The sequence below is a fragment of the Doryrhamphus excisus genome, linkage group LG11 (genome assembly GCF_037039965.1).
Source record: "Doryrhamphus excisus strain RoL-2023G ecotype Guam linkage group LG11, RoL_Dexc_Guam_v1.1, whole genome shotgun sequence".
In the NCBI taxonomy this organism is placed as follows: domain Eukaryota; kingdom Metazoa; phylum Chordata; class Actinopteri; order Syngnathiformes; family Syngnathidae; genus Doryrhamphus; species Doryrhamphus excisus.
Window position 1 is genome coordinate 8,245,308 of NC_136367.1, and position 17,263 is coordinate 8,262,570.

Genomic DNA, 17,263 nt, shown 5'->3' on the forward strand with positions numbered 1-17,263 from the left:
ATGACGCCTCGCTAACCACTCGTATGGAAGAGTGGATAGTGCTGGCTCTCGGTTTCAGCACGAAGACTCAACAAGATGGCCTTTTTCTGTCAGCGTTTTTTTTAACCCGAGGACTGGAACCTCAGTCTTGTGCTGGACGACACAGCCATCCCAATGAGTGCAGAAATATCAAGTGCCATTGTCGTTTCTATATGGCTGTTGTTGATGGAAGTAGCGTGGGCTCCTTGGCTAAGTCAATGCACCTAGGAAAAAAGTTTTGATAATGTTTAAATAATTAAAATACGGCAAGATACTGTATTACACAGTATCATCACTGTACTGTTAATGTGTGATCACAGCATATACTGTATATCAAACAATAAAATGTTTTCATGGGTTTTCGTAGAGGGCTGTGTAGTCAAAATAGGTACCTCCCAATGACGTACATTGTTAGCTAGCTCTTACTAACTTGTTTTCTCTCATTATAATGCACATAAAAGGGAAAGAAAAAAGTGTTCATGTTTCACATAAGAATTGTGGATGATGGCCAAAATTCCAAAAGTGGTGAAGTTTTTCTTTAAAGTTTTGCCAAAGTTATTTTATCGTATCTATCCACCAAGAAGATGTGTCCTCTGTCATAAACTGTAGGACCCTCAGGGACGCCATGTGAAGACTTATGAGGTTTCATTGAGGGAAAAAGAGTTCAACAAGGGACCATGGAAACAGGAGAATGTTGAGGCTGAAGCATCGATGGTCATACCAGGTTTGTGGAACTTCTTTCGTTTCACTACTTAACAATAATTATTGAATGCTTTAAATGTGGGGTCTGCTTTATCACAATCCTATTGTATTGGGCTTTAGTTTAAGAATCTGAAGAAGCGTGTCTCTAGGAGTGCCCGTTTAACTTATCGTGCTTGCATTTTAGTGCCAGAGCCTTTTGGTGGTGCTATAATCATAGGACAGGAGTCCATTTCGTACCACAACGGAGACAAATATTTGGCCATTGCACCACCCACGATCAAGGTAATTGCATCTTCTAGTTTTTATGTAAAGGAGATTTTTTTTTTTGTATCATGGAAAACACAAAAGTGTGATTGTATGGTTGTGGGAGCTCTGGTGTTTCCCTTTCATAAACAGGAAATTAAAAAGCTGAACAGATCTTCAGCCCTCAGTGTTTAATACTAAAGGACAGATGAAGTGTATTACATTATCTCGTTCGTTAAACATTCATTCAATGGGTGATACAAATGTAAGATTATATGTCAACGTAGTTGTGATTGACCCTTTGACACATCATCTTTTCAAGGAGATATTATTGATTTACATTAAAATTATTACATGCCTCTTTTAGTTTAGTTTTACACTAAACAGTCAGCCCTCAAGTCAATTTGATTCCACTTTTGTACGTCGATGATCATAAAAATATAAATACTTCATAAAATGGCTATAATCTGTTGACAGGCAGTCCCTGCAATGCCAATAGAGTCTTATAATTTATACATTAACTTAGTTTACACGGTAGGCGACATTGGTGAAGGAGAGGCTTTGAAAGTGAAGTAGACTGAATGAGTTTATGATACCATGACTGCTATTATTTTATCTGGTTTGTCCTTCTGTCATAGCAGACAGGACCCCCCCCCCCCCAGCCAAACACTCTGAAATGAAACAACAGGGACAATCTGTCCATGTGGACAGAACATTTTTAGATATCTTTTCTCCAGTGTTACCTATTATCTTCTGGTTCACTTTGTGGCGTTGAGCTTTATTAGAAGAGTGTGCAGACAGGGATATTGTCACGAGCCAGTAGAATTGTGCCTGCGTGCATTGTCAAGATCTACAAGTCTGCGGCCATCTACTGGCGGAACATGCACTGTATTATGGTGTACTTCTTAGTCACTTCATTGTATTAGACTCCTAGTTTCATCAGAATTGTAATTCTTCCTCATACCAGGGTATTTTGGCAAGGTGCAACTTTGTGGGAACAGTTTTCTGTCCATTAAAATATATAGTGGTTCTTTTACAGGGTTCCTACAAAACTATGGATTGGACATATTGAAAAAAATGGCTTTTCCAAAACCACAGGTCTGTTTTCTAAACAATGAATTTATGAATAACTAAAAGTATAGAAGAATTGGATGGATCTGTTTTTCTAAGGCAGTTAAGATGTTTGTATGAGAGCACAAAGTAGGCAACGTATCCTAGAAAATATAATGTATATATGGGAAGACTGACAATGTCAATGGCCAACTCTCTTCTTTTATCCTCCTCCAAGCCTTTGTATGAGCAACATTACCTAGCTATAATCTCCTGGAAATTATGTAATGACATAATGGCATTTTTTTCTGAAACAACAATACTGAAAACAAACTACTAATTCCCTAATTTTTTTTTTAGCCATCATTTATGTGTTTCCCATTAAAACTAGAGTTATTTGCTATAATAATCTTTATTATCTCATCTTATGGCTATATTTTTATTAATAGTTTGGGGTGCTCAGTGATCGGAATAACGGGAATAACTAACGCTGTTACTTTTTTCAATAACGGGTAATCTAACAAATTACTTTTACATTCAGCATAACGGCGTTACAATTTTCGACACCCCGTTATTGCACGTTACTGTAGCCGACTAAACATATATCGCCGACTTCTTAACTAATCTGCAGCACAGGGAGTGTTGCAGAGTGACAAGGGAATGGGTGAGATAACCACATAAGCAATGAGGATTGGCTCAGGTTTTAGTAAAATTGCGTCTTCAGCCAATCAGAGAACTTGGGTGGGCGGGTTAGAGCACATGGTTAGTGAGCACGTGGTTAGCATGTTGGCCACACAATCAGGAGATCAGGAAGATCCGGGTGCAAACCTCCATTTAGGCATCTCTGTGTGGAGTTTGCACGTTCCCTCGTGTGTGCGTTGGTTTTATCCTGATACTCTGGTTTCTTCCCATATTCCAAAAACACATATGTTTTTAGGTTAATTGGAGACTCCAAATTGTCTATATGTGCCCTGTGATTGGCTGGTGTACCCTACCTCTCGCTCCAGCATGCACCCTCAACCCTGGTGGCATATAAAATGGATGGTGGATCATTGGATTTGCCTTATTTCATGACAAACAAAGTTCCACTGTATTTTCTTTCATCATAGCTCCTGTCAGTGTCATCTTCTAATACGGTAGTTTTGTTCTGATAGTGTATGGCTCATGTTGGTGACTATGATGTCAAACAAATCATAGTGATGGTCTGCATGATTTTTCAAGCCTCATATCGTCTCTGTGTTGGATTACAGCAAAGCACTATTGTCTGTCACAACCGAGTGGACCCAAATGGATCACGCTACCTACTGGGAGACATGGAAGGCCGCCTTTTCATGTTGCTGCTGGAGAAGGAGGAACTAATGGATGGAACAGTTGCACTTAAAGACTTGCATGTGGAGTTGTTGGGAGAGGTACCCCGTTTTATTACGTTATCTGTCATTTTATCCTATTTCACTGTGTTAGTCCACCTGCGTTTCCTTGGAATCATTCCCATACTTAGCTTGCATGGTAACCTTGTCGCTGACTGGCTTTTTTTCCCTCCAGCTTTCTCATCTTCCTATGTCCCCTTTGCTACTATAGACATTTTAGTGTTTTATACTCTTGACAGGACCTAATGGGTCTTTCTACACTTGTACAGCGAATGCGACATATCATCCCATCTCTTTGTCTGCTTACCTGGGTGTCATATATCAATTTAAAAGTGATTTAGACAACTGCTTCACGTCAATACCAGCCTTTAAAAACAAATCTCCAGTGAAAGGCAGACACCTTTTTGGCTTGTGACACCTTATCCTTAATGATCTGCCAAAGAGTGTAGTAAATGGTGTTTTCCAAGTCCTCTGAGTGATACTGGAGTTGGGAACTGCCAAGAAGAGTGCTACTGCTGAACAGGAGACAGATTGCTATATTGTTAGGACCTGTCTGCTCTTCCGAAAGGGAGCGGTATCGCTGCATTGTCACACATCATGAAAAAGAGGTCCATTTTTGGTATACATTTATTCCACACGGCATATAGCCATATATACACAGAATCAGCTTAACTGCAGGCACTTTGCACAATCAAATAACTCTCTGAAGGTCACTTCCAAATTGGGCTGCAGCTTTCAAATATTTTAGTAATTTAGTCATTCTACTGAAAATGCCTGCATTTAATTGAATAATGTGATATTTTTGCTTGATTAAAGAGAAATTAAAAATACACTAGAGAAAATAAGACATTTCACCTAATAATGAACGACCAAATGGTTTCATTTTTTTAGATCAACAGTTTCATTATTGTTATCTTATTAATTTCACATTTTGCATAGGAGCAAACTGTATGTACCCACCATGCTCAGTGGGCACATGTTTAAGATGCTACCAGTTAGCTCAGCTGCTTGATTGGGACTACATAATGGCAGTAAATTAAATAAATAATAATTAGACATTAAATAACACGCCAATAGTCGTTAACCTCCCTATCATTCTTTGTTTACATCACATTGCCTAAGCCAGGGGTGCTCACACTTTTTCAGCATGCGAGCTACTTTTAAAATGACAGAGTCACAATGATCTACCCACTACAAAAATGCAAAACATCTATTTATTTTCAAATGTATTGAGGATTATTTGTACGTACAATGTATGTTGACGTACCTTACATAACCAAATGAGCCAATATTGCAAAACACACATAATTAACTATTCACATTTTTTGTAATTACCTGAGTTTACTTTGATGACTTGCACTGAATTGAATCAGCCAGGGATGCATAGTCCGGACAGTAGCTGCTGATAGCCAGGTTAGCCAGGCAAACGCACTTCGAAAAAGACATTGTGAAAAAAAAATAGTCCACCTCCCATTCCGTATGGAAGTGATATGTTTTTGCCTTTTTACTTGGTCCAGCTACTTCACTCATTTTAGTGACCATAAACTCTAGCGAGGGCTTAAAATCTGACGCGATTCGCCGACTAGCTTAGCACTTTGCATCGTTGTTTACGCATGAGCGGTGACCTAAAGGTCAAAATTCAGTTGTCATCTGACTGGTTGTCCTGTATGTCAATCAAGTAACGGGGATGGATGATAGGCTGACATCGTAAGTTCTGCTGCACTTAGAGACGTTGTTTGATTTGATTGGTCAACCGAAGGGCAACATTCAGTTGTCATCTGAATGGCTGCCCTGTATATCAATCAAGTGACGGCATTGATGCTAGAATGATATTTTTTTAATGTCACGCCGCGATCGACCAGCGATCGACCAGTACCACCTCCGCGATCAACCGGTAGATCGCGATCTTAATGAGCACCCCTGGCCTAAGCTATGGGATCACTGCAAGGACAACAGATAGCCACCACTAGCCTAAAGCGACCGAGCAAACTAGTTAGCCTTTCCAATTTGCTTATTTGAAATTTAAGAAAATATTTCAAACGGCATAGGGAAGAAGAACAAAGCGCAACTAGTTACCACTTCCACAGTGAATGAGAGGAAAACCGTTATTTCACTCTCTCAGCCATGGCATGTCCATCTCAGCCACAGCATGTCAGCTCAGCAGCCAGTCTCCATGCAGTGTGACAGGTTATGTAATCTAACGTCATCATGTCTCAACATTACTGATGCCCAGTTGCATTACATACATCGGCCTCAACACAAAATTCACTGACATCCGCGATGAAGCCATAAAGCATTTACATTCGGTGAACACAAATGACTATTGGGTTTATTGATTCATCATCATTTGCAGGATTTCTTTTTACATCTATATATCTATACCGTATTTTCTGGACTATATATTGCTCCGAAGTCAGAGTCCCACAAGGCCAATAATGCATAATTAGGTAGAAAAAAAACATACATAAGTCACACTGGAGTACACGTCGCATTTTTTGTGGGTAATTTATTTGACAAACTACTTGACCAAAACAGACATTACGTCAGTAAGTCAAGTTGTAACATTAATAAAAGACTAGACAACTGGCTGAATAGGTGTAAGATATGCTAACACAATGGTTATTCAGCTACACCAAAAATAAACATGAACACAAAAGGTGTCCAGTGTTTATGGAACATAAACAGTTTGAAGTACAGTAACTGTTTTGTTTTCTTCATGGCAGTAAGTAGCCTGCGCTTTATGCCAGTCCCTAACAAGTTTAACAAGTTTCTCACTCCAAACTTTCTCTCTGCTGCTCCATTACTGTTTTCAGCTGCTAATTTCACTACTTGCAGCTTGTAGTCTGCAGAATATATTTTCTTTTGGGGGGCCTTTGTATTCTGTCCTTTTCAGTTGTCTTTGTAAGCTAACGTCTACTGTTTAAATATTGAATTAAGGAGTAGGCGATATCGGTGCAGAAGTCTAGAGTGTCCTCTTGTGGCTGTCTGTGATATTATATGTATATTTTTATATATTTTTATATATTTTTATATATATATTCGCAGGAACAGCCAACCTATGAAAAAAGTGCGACTTAAAGTCCAGAAAATACGGTTGGCAAGCAATCTGAGCATGTTAAGAAATTGAGATGTTTTGTTGTCTTCACAAACAGACATCAATTGCTGAGTGTTTGACCTACTTGGATAACGGTGTGGTCTTTGTGGGTTCCAGACTGGGTGACTCTCAGTTGGTAAAGGTAAGGAAACGTCCGAGTCCTAGACCATTGACTTAGGAACTCTAAGAACTAAATATAAATTCTGTCACTCCTTTACAAATGCTGAATGTACCTGCGTGCTGTCAAGCAAGGCTTTTTACAGTTTCTTTTTCTTAAAAAAGCTCTGTTATTTCTTGACAGCTCAATGTGGACAGCAATGACCAGGGCTCCTATGTGGCTGTCATGGAGACTTTCACTAATCTGGGGCCCATTGTGGACATGTGCGTGGTGGACCTTGAAAGGCAGGGCCAAGGCCAGGTGAATGCCGACTCTTCTATTACTTGTTTTTCTAATTGTATGGATGCTTCTACCAGCATTTACGTCTTGTTGTGTATTTCATACAAAGATCGATGACATGATAAATGCTAAATAATAGTTATCTGGCTTAGCAAATGGCTTTTGAACAGCTTTGTTTCATGGTGTTTAAGTACAGAGCATGAAAAAGATGATGTCTCTAAATTGACATGTTTATCAACAAAACACTATATGAAGGTATTTGCAACTTGGAAATTTTGATTCTTGACATTTAATTGGGCTACATTAAAATGGGTGGTTTGAGGTACACAGGTAATGCTTTATTTCTCAAGCAAAAATCTGTAACTGAAAATCATTTTTTGTTGATTGTTGGAGATAGTTGATATTACTAGCTGATCAGTTAATGGTGTGTGATTGAGACCATTGTGGTAAGCACAGATAACTGAAAAGACTACATCATCAAAGGCCAAGTACTGTGTTTTTACACTGTTGATACTGTATATTTCCTGAAAAATAACTGCTGTCCTCAGTACTTACAGACTTAGGTCATTAAAACAGCCGCCATGAAACTCTTCTTTTTGATCTCGGCTACAGAACTGTGTAAAGTTGTGTCACTGCACATTCGGGATGCCATCATAGTCAGAAAACTACAAAATGTGTCTACAACCACAAGAGACACAAATAGCAGCAATAGTAGTAGTGTAGTGCAAACAATACTGGGTATCATTCACATAAAAGCTTTCTTGTATGGTGCCTAGACCTGTCACGATATTTGATATATTGATTTATCCAACGATTAAAATAAACAGGTCTGTAATTACGAGTGAGTGTATGCGCTTCCGCTCCATCTTTCTGTGGCACACAGGCTGAATAACAAGCGGGTTCAGTCTGCATGTGTCTGTGAGCCTTGGCGCTATATGAAATAAATACAAAAGAGAGCATCCACTCAACTATTAAGCCTCTTGGTGGAGGTGGGAGCTACACACATTGCTAGCAGTTAGCAAGGATGAGTGAACATAAATGAAGACTTCAAAGTCTGAATGTAGTGTCCTTTTTGCCATCATCAGAGGAAGAACCAGGGCGCCAGCACCAAAGTAGCTGCCCTTTTGAGTGGCATTGTCTGTAGAACGGAAGCTGCTCAAACCAGCCCTAAAGTGTCACTGGCTTGTGCAATGTGCAACTGCAATGGAGTGTAAATTTGGATTAATTGTTGTGGACGTCTTGTATGAATACTCCTTTTACTTTCTGTCTCTGGCCGTCATTTTGTTTATCACTTGTTAGTGTACTCTGTTTACCCAACATTAGCATGCAGGTCCTATTCCAGTTGCTGTAGACATAATTTCAATATTTTGATTGCAATGTCAAAATGCAGCAGTGATAGGCGCTACTCAATTAGCTTTATATATTATTTTGCAAACGTGTAGATTGATGTGCATGTCTGTCATCAATATTTATTATACTCTGTGAAACTCTATCAGATCTAGCTACCGTATGGTTTACTGGTTTTCTGCTGTTTTCAATTGACACTTTATTAGGCACATTTTTTTTTTCCAACATAGTGGAAATCAAAAGTGTGGACCCACCTTTATAGCATGGATGGGACAAAGTTGGTTACAGACCCGCCAAAATATGACAGACATGCAGAGCCACCTCGTTTGTCACCACCAATATGCTGCAAAATATAAACACATAAACAATATTTCAAATATATAATATAATATTTTTGGGTCTGTTTCCCCATTGCCATATCAAGATATTATCGTTACCATGAGCCATGTACTGCAAATCGTATTGTATTTCTAGGTATCCTGATATTTCCAGTCCTAATAGGCATACACTTACGATCCCATTCCGATATTGCAGCCTTGAATAGCATCTGATACTGATATCGATCCAATACCAGTACAGATCATACATACTTTTGTTACTTCAAATGATATTACTCCACTGCTTCCACTGCATGTTCATTTCTAATATATGATTTTCACTTTACCACACACCATGTGTGTTGCCATTTTGCCATTACTCCAATAAGTGCGTATACCAACTATGTACACAATCAGATGTTCACCGGTGTGCATATTCTCACTCCAGGTTGTGTTTTTATAGGGAACATACAGTAATGGAGTAGAGCCTTGTTTTATAGGTGAGGCCCCTGGTCTTTCATATTAAGAAGCCAAGTCCAAAGACTAATCAGACGAGGCAACCGTTCTCAAACCAGTTGCTCATTAGCTTCTGAAAAACTCTTAATGACTCCTAACTCCTAATGAACATCACCTCTTCCTTCCCATGCTAGTGATCATTTTTATTTTTATTTCAGAAGATATGTTGCTTCCATATCATTGGTATATGCATCACAAGTGTCATCCATCCATCCATTTACTACGCCGCTTTTTCTCACTAGGGTCGCAGGCATGCTGGAGCCTATTCCAGCTGTCTTTGGGAGAGAGGCAGGGTACACCCTGGACATACAGTAAAGTCTCGTTATATCGATATTGTCGGGAGTCGGAAAAAATATCGATATAACCGGACTGTCGATATATCCGATCCTGCGCCGAACTGCATTAAAAGTGGGCAATAATGCACTCGACATTGTTCTATAGTATAGAACAATGTCGAGCAGCTTAAATCAATCTTTGCTTAAGGATTTCAATGCCAAAAAAGAACACGGCGAACGGCTGCTTCCAGTCAACTTTATTTTTCACACTTCCACCACCAGAGCGCAGCACACACACTGATTCCCGCACTTCCTGGTTCACAGGTCATGCTCAACCCGCCCCACATAGCTGGCCAAACACATGCCTGCAACAGAAGAACCAACTGTGTTCGTGGTTTCTCTCGTGTGTATGGAATCTATACACACGAGAGAAACCACGAACGCCCGCATGTACATATGAAAAACAGTGATTATTGCAAGCGATAAAAAGATATCTGAATACAACACAATTAAATACATGTATTTGTACGCTTGTGTCTTCGTTGGAATAGGTGTGTATGCTATGTCAGTTGGTTCTTCTGTTGCAGGCATGTGTTTGGCCAGCTATGTGGGGCGGGTTGAGCATGACCTGTGAACCAAGAAGTGCGGGAATCGGTGTGTGTGCTGCGCTCTGGTGGTGGAAGTGTGAAAAATAAAGTTGACTGGAAGCAGCCGTTCGCCGTGTTCTTTTTTGGTATTGAAATCCTTAAGCAAAGATTGATTTAAGCTGCTTTTGTATCGATATAAGCAGACCAAATTGGAGATGAAAAGGGCATTGTAGTAACCGGATTATCATAATAACCGGGTATCGTACTAACGGAACTAATTATATCATAAAAGACTAGAAATTTGCCGGGAAATGAAAATAGTATCGTAATAAGCAGTAATTCATTATAACCGATATCGATATAACGAGACTTTACTGTATATCGACAAACAACCATTCATACCTATGGAATGCCAGTTAACCTAACATTCATGTTTTTGGAATGTGTGCTAACCACTCAACCACCGTGCAGCCCAAGACAGTGCAGTATCATCACCTTTATTGTAAAAAAAAAAAAGCCTTGAAATCTGCCCAGGGGACCTATTTTTTGTCAAATGAAATGAACTTTTTAATCAAATTTTGTTGTAATTATAGTTTAGTCTGCTTAAAATTCAACTTCAAGTAGAAATATTTTCCTGTTTATAATTTTAAATAGTAGATTCCAGTAGTCATAGTTTTCAAGACTCTAGGTAGCCTACAGGAGTGTGGTTTGTTGGTAGTTTGAGGATGCTTATTGCCACAGGTGGTGAAATTGTGGTGTAAGGTTGTTTGTTATGTCTGCTTGATCAAATAAGCTCCACCCACCCTTAGTTAATAATTATTGCTCACAAATAACACAATGCTAAAGTATTGATACTAGGGATGTTCCGATTGGGATTTTATGCTGTGGATACCGATAATCCATGGGCGAAATCTGTGAGCGATCAATCAGAACACCCTTAATTAATACCACCTGGTTAAGTTACCTAAAAATTTAAAAGGCAAATGACCTTGTATAGTATTTGGCTGTTTTTCTCATGTATGATTTCTGTTTTGCTTTGTTGTTGTCAGCTGGTTACGTGCTCGGGTGCATTCAAGGAAGGATCTCTTCGGATCATTCGCAACGGCATCGGAATTCATGAGCACGCCAGCATTGACCTGCCAGGAATCAAAGGTTTGTGTGTCTCTGTGTTTCATCACCTCCTACTCAAGCCTCGACTTTATCCAAGCCTTCATTTTGCCCTTACTTGGCAGTTGAAACACTTGAACCTGCACAGCTGCTTAAATTGCCTTGGCAAACACCAGCTGTTGCCCATCCAAGCTCTGTATCTGGGCGTTAACACATGGCTTTGATGCCATGGGCCTTGGAGTAATAGTTTTAAAATGTCTTCAAATTTGGCACCATTACCTTTAGAAATATTCTCTTTCATTTGATAAACCATCACACTTAACCACATGGCTGTAACATTTTCTGGTGAGTGCTAGATCTTGGTATTCAGTATTGAGATTGAGTTTTTCTTTTCCCAAGCCAATGCTAGTAACTTACTGCTGTAAGGCTGATATCGAAAACATTTTATATCTATATATTTTTTAATTTACAATTAACTGTCTAGTCTGTGGAATTAAGTGACTCGAACAAAGGTGTATTTCACAAACTCAGATTTGTCTTAGGGCTGGTCTATGTATCGATATTTTTTTAGATCATGCTTATTGTTCATATCGATATAGACTGGATTTGATGCCGAGGTCTCATGCTGAGAAGATACAAGCTAGTTAAGGCAGCTCTGTGTCTACTGCAGCGTTTTTTGTGTTTCATTTAGTTTTTTGTGCCATACCGACACCTTAAGCAAGTGTGCAGCGATGGATGTTCATCTTGTTACATTTGTAGTTTGCCGTTTGCTCCATTGTTTACACTCGGGAGCAGCTGTTCGCTTTGAGGACCCCTTTTCTATGCGGAGCGATCGTAGAACCCCGCAGAGATATGAAGGAGGAGCGGCTGCATAGTGGGAGTGAACAGCAATAAAGACTATATAAAGCACAGGTGTCAAACTCACTTTGAGAACTAGAAAGCTTTCTGTGCGTCCACAACTCAATACAAAGGGCCAAAAAATGAGCATAATAGGTCCCCTTTAGCGGTTGTTGTTGATTGGGATTCTGACGTCCTTACTCTCTTGTAAAGATCCTCACCTGAAAGTCACCAAGGTCACAATGTCAGTTGTTGACACACCACCACATAACACAACGTATTGAGACTCGAGAATCACTTAAGTCGTGAGAACGGCCTCTCCATTATCCATGTTTACAGGAATCATACATAGTGTATTGCTGCTCCAGTGTGGTAAATTTAGAGGACAGCCTTTCTTTAAACAAACAACTGTTTAAGCTGTCCCTGTTTAAGCATTCACTTTGTGTACAACACCAAGATGTCCAATGCCTTCCACAACAAGCTATGTCAAAATTGTCCAAATTATAGCTGGAGATTGCCAGGAAATGGAGCACAGGAAAGCTGGACCACAACTTGTATTCAGCGAGGCCATTCCACTTTGATGTATTGGGCTCCTTCCCCCCTCTATAAAATCATCAGTCTTCTCCGACTGACCCTCTCTCATGTCGTTGCACTTGATAATCTGTTGTGTGTTTCATATCACAGCAAAGTAGAGACAGTTCAATTGGCTACATGTCGAGTGTCAGTGTGAACGGTCCTGTCACGGGTTAATGATGGCCGACGTGTCTTAATCCGAGAAAAGAGGCTCCTTTGTCAGGACGTTGCTGTAACGCTTAAAGGGCCACACAGGCCGGTTAAGGTCTGCTTGCACTCGTCAGGCTTCAGTTGTTTATTGATCAGCTTTGCCCTAAAAGTCTTTGCTGCTGCCTCCCGTTTCTGAAAAAGACAGTTATTCACTGAACCAATCAATGGCATTCTTAGAGTGACAGGCAACCCTATGCTAAAATGTGAACTTTAAAAATGTAAAAGTCTTGATACTCACTGGATTTTTCTACCACTCCTCTTTGCAACCGGTGATGCGAGTAACTCTTTGTCTCGAATTGGCTTCCAGGTTTGTGGCCTCTCCGCTCAGAGGCAGGCAGGGAGACGGATGACATGCTTGTGTTGTCATTCGTTGGGCAGACACGGTAAGAGATGGCGGTGGAGCGTCTCAGATACATGAAGTGTCAGCAGAACTTGAAGAGTGTGTTTTTTGTCATAGTGTGCTGATGCTGAGTGGCGAGGAGGTTGAGGAGACAGAACTTCCAGGCTTTGTGGACAACCAACAGACATTTTACTGTGGCAATGTTGCACACCAGCAGCTCATTCAGGTATGTAACCTATGAAATTCTTTATATTTTTTTCCTAGATTTTTAATTTTTTTCAAAATTCTGGTTTTTTTTTACATTTTGCACTTATTTTACCAGCATAATGTCTGTGCTTTTTGGGTTAGTCAATACAATGTCCATTAATTAAATGCAAAAATTCTTACAATTATTGATGCGATACATCATTGGCCAATTTTGCATAGTAATTCAGAAATGAATATAGCTTTGCTAACTTTCCTAATGGGATGTCAGGATCTGTGAACATGGCCACAATATAAGGAAGATGTTGATGCAAATCCTATCACATTATTATTGTAAAAAAAAATGACCCACTTTGTTTCCACAATTAGACGAGATGTGGCAAACGGCGCTTCTCTTTTGAAGGCTGGAAGTGTGTTCTGTGTGAGTTAAGATGAGCTGGGTGCAAGATTAAAACACACACTGTCAGCAAGCATTGTACAACGCACCGTACGTTAAAGTGGTAAAACACAACATGGAGCCTGAGTCGCACACATACAGCCACACCAGCATGCTTTGCTAAACTAAGCTAACCAAACTAGCTTCCATTTCCATGAGACAACATTTGGTGGTGTTTTAGACTGCCATTTCAACATGTTGATTTCAGGATGGGGCTGGTTAGTGTTTGCGACCATATTACACCACTGTCCGGGGAAGTACCTCCCCAAACAAATTTCCTTCTCCTCACAATGACAGCATTTACTTTGTGTTTAACAGTCAAATTCTTTTTTTATTGGCCATATTTGCAAGTCCGTCTGCCATTCTGATTCCGTTAATGCAGAAATCATAGAGCCATAGTATCCACACACATTCACTTGGTGGACTTTAGACCACTTTACCAAAACACACTTTGTTGGCGGGACTTTGATGATTCTTACTGGATGTTGAGATGAATATTTCACATTTTTGAAATTGTTAAAATGTATTTTTTTTACAGGGAAGGAAGGTTATGGTCATAAGCATGGCAATTATTAGTTATCAGCTCAAACGCAATTTGCGATATTCTTATGTGTCTGTCACATTTACACACCCTACATTTCCGTTCTTGTAACCTAACGTGTAAGCAGTGGTAATGACCTCCGATGTTATTTACACTTGATTCAAATATAACTTGCTTGACTAAATACTAACACTTGAAACAAATACATTGTGGCTCCCCACTAATATGAAAAAACATTCTCATGTAAATACACAAAGTCATAAAACTAACTAAGAAAATACGAAAACTAAGAAAATAACTTGCCTTGTACCGAGTATCTGCATAGTGGCTAGGGGATCTGTGAAAACATTGTAGAACATTTACTTCTAAAAAATGTTTCAAATGCTTTGAAGCACAATTGTCTTTTTTGGCAGATAGATTGAGCAGATAATTAGAGGCTTGACATTTTAATTTAACCTACATGCAAGGCCTGAGTCTTGACCTCGACACCCATGAGCATCTCCACTTCATCTTTAAAACATTAGGTTGGCAAAAAGCTTCACACTGTACTTCACCAACAAGCTCTTTAAGAGGATCGATTAATTAGTCAAATTTGTTTGCAGGCAGGAGCAATCCCGACATGGAAATGTACAATAAACAATGAATATTGCTTTGAAGCAGATTTATATTTTATCACCCCAACCCCTTCTGTCACTTCCCAGAGGAAGCTGAATAATCTTTCAAAGAGAAACCCATGTGTGTTTCCAGATCACGTCCGGCTCAGTTCGCTTGGTGCTTCAGGACAGCAAGGCATTGGTGAGCGAATGGAAGGAGCCACAGGGCAGGAACATCAGTGTGGCTGCTTGCAACCACACTCAGGTGGTGCTTGCTGTTGGACGTGCCCTTTACTATCTTCAGATCCTGGCTGGAGAGCTCAAACAGATTAGGTAGGATGATTTGTCATGCACAATTTAGGATGTTAGTCAAATTTTATAAATCACTGTTGGATGGGATTGGAGCGTCCCTAGTTGTAATTATTAGATGGGATTCAGCTCCAATAACCCCCCCCCCCCTCTTCAAGTGCCATTGTTTACTTGCAACACAAGTTTAACTCTTAGCACACAACTATGACACGTTCAAGGACTGCCGAACACAGTGCAAAACCTCAATGTTTGCCGAAAAAAAAAGGCCAGCGAAGCATCAAGACATAAACGTCAAATTGTGGGATTTTTCAACAGTGGAAAATGTATGCTGTACATTTTACATTTATCATGTATTGTAAGTACGTTATTAAGGCTTATGCTGAATGTGGTTTTTACAGGTAAGTTTTTTTTAAAACAAAACTCCACTGTAAACTCATATCCTCAAATTTACACATTTAGTCATTCATTAGAAACTTTAATGTTTTTAAATGAACACCCATCTAGTTCATATGCTACACATGTCATAACCCCAAGTAAACAATGCTTGTAACCTTTAATATTTTTGTGTTTAAACATTGTTTCACGTCTCACTTTTAATCAAGACACAAATAGTGATCTGGCACCTCCAGACACCCGAGTTAGGCTGCTCATTCCGCAACATTTCCCACTTTGAGTCACTCAACCCCTCTTTTTCTCAGCAACACAGAGATGGAGCATGAGGTGGCCTGCCTTGACATCACGCCCCTGGGGGAAGGTGGCGGTGAGTCACCTCTCTGTGCTGTGGGACTGTGGACCGACATCTCAGCCCGTGTGCTGAAACTGCCCTGCTTCACTGCCCTGCACAAGGAAATGCTGGGTGGAGGTGAGGGAAAGGGAGGCTGTGTGCACTGACAAGGAAGCACAAAAGCTGTTTTGGGCTTCTCAGACAGTTCTATAAAGTTTGAGGGTGTCAAGTGAAGTTTATTTTCATGCCCCAGTCAAAGTCATATAATGCCTTAATGGACTTTACAAATCCACTAAAGTGAAATTTCCGAACTGCTCACGCACTGTGGAACAGCAAGACAAAAGCTTCCCTAAAACCTTCACATAAGGAAAAGCCAAAAGGCGAGGGAAATTGCTTTGTGACTAACAGCAGACTGAATGGAGGCCAAGAGCAGTTTGGCACCTTATTTGGCATTTTATGTGATGGACCTTCATAAAAATACAAGTACAAGTCAAAGAATAATAACCGGTAATCCACATTTATGAACCACTGGAGGGTGAAGCGATTTTCTCCATAGATGCCCAAGGGTTGTACGAGTAATTCCACACTTAGTGCATCATTTAAAGATTGGGGAGGTAATTTAGAATGTTGCATTTTACAGTAGATAACATCTTTTGGTTAAACTTATGAAAAGGTCAGTACTTTGTGGCGACAGAATTCTCAGAACATCATGAGCTTATAAAGGGAGGGCTCTTTTTTTGCAGTCAAAATGTTTCATTCATGATGAGTAACCTGTGCTAATCCGTAGTGGTTTACATTATTTTATTTCTGTGGGTGTGGGTGTGCGCGTGCTTTAATAGCTGCTCAACGTGCACATCCTACTCATAGATTAAAAAAAAAAACAGATAATAGGCACATTATCTATTGTAATTATTTGTAAGTCTTTAGTTCCCCCCAGTTTTTGTATTTTTATTATTTTAAACATTTTTTCAAACATTGATCAGTGTGGTATTGATCTGTTACTTGTGTTAACATGAAAAATATAATTTTTTTCTGTGACCATCTCCAGAGATCATCCCTCGCTCCATCCTAATGACCACCTTTGAAGGCAGCTACTATCTGCTCTGTGCCCTTGGAGATGGTGCACTCTTCTACTTCGGGCTAGATCTGCAGACAGGTATGTCGTTCTCTCGTCGTCAGCACACAGGCATCAGACCAGAACACATTTGAAAGTCAATTTAATGTCTCAGAAGACAAAGACAATAGCGAGCTTTGGTGGTTTTTTTCAAGGTTGATACCTCGAAAATTACTGAAAAGAAAATTACAAAGTTTTGTCATTGTTTCATCAAAAATCAATTTATTAATAATGAAAATAATTAAAAACTTAAAATTCCTGTCACAAGATAACATACACTCGCCATGGGAATGAATGTCACATATTTTGGCTGTAAATTATTGATTAAAACTTTTTTTTCTCCGTTTTGAACTTGGTTGCCG

At 39.6% G+C, this 17,263-nt stretch overlaps 1 protein-coding gene across 1 annotated transcript in view; it reads left to right on the top strand.

Moving 5' to 3' along the window:
- ddb1 (damage-specific DNA binding protein 1) overlaps positions 1 to 17,263 on the top strand; it is a 45,085-nt gene that overhangs the window by 6,587 nt on the left and 21,235 nt on the right. Inside the window, exons 5-15 of the mRNA XM_058046128.2 lie at positions 628 to 742; positions 905 to 1,002; positions 3,264 to 3,422; positions 6,533 to 6,616; positions 6,776 to 6,892; positions 10,963 to 11,065; positions 12,948 to 13,023; positions 13,098 to 13,206; positions 14,909 to 15,087; positions 15,762 to 15,925; positions 16,836 to 16,943. Of these exons, the coding sequence (XP_057902111.1) occupies positions 628 to 742; positions 905 to 1,002; positions 3,264 to 3,422; positions 6,533 to 6,616; positions 6,776 to 6,892; positions 10,963 to 11,065; positions 12,948 to 13,023; positions 13,098 to 13,206; positions 14,909 to 15,087; positions 15,762 to 15,925; positions 16,836 to 16,943 (1,312 nt within the window). The remainder of the gene's footprint in view (positions 1 to 627; positions 743 to 904; positions 1,003 to 3,263; positions 3,423 to 6,532; positions 6,617 to 6,775; positions 6,893 to 10,962; positions 11,066 to 12,947; positions 13,024 to 13,097; positions 13,207 to 14,908; positions 15,088 to 15,761; positions 15,926 to 16,835; positions 16,944 to 17,263) is intronic.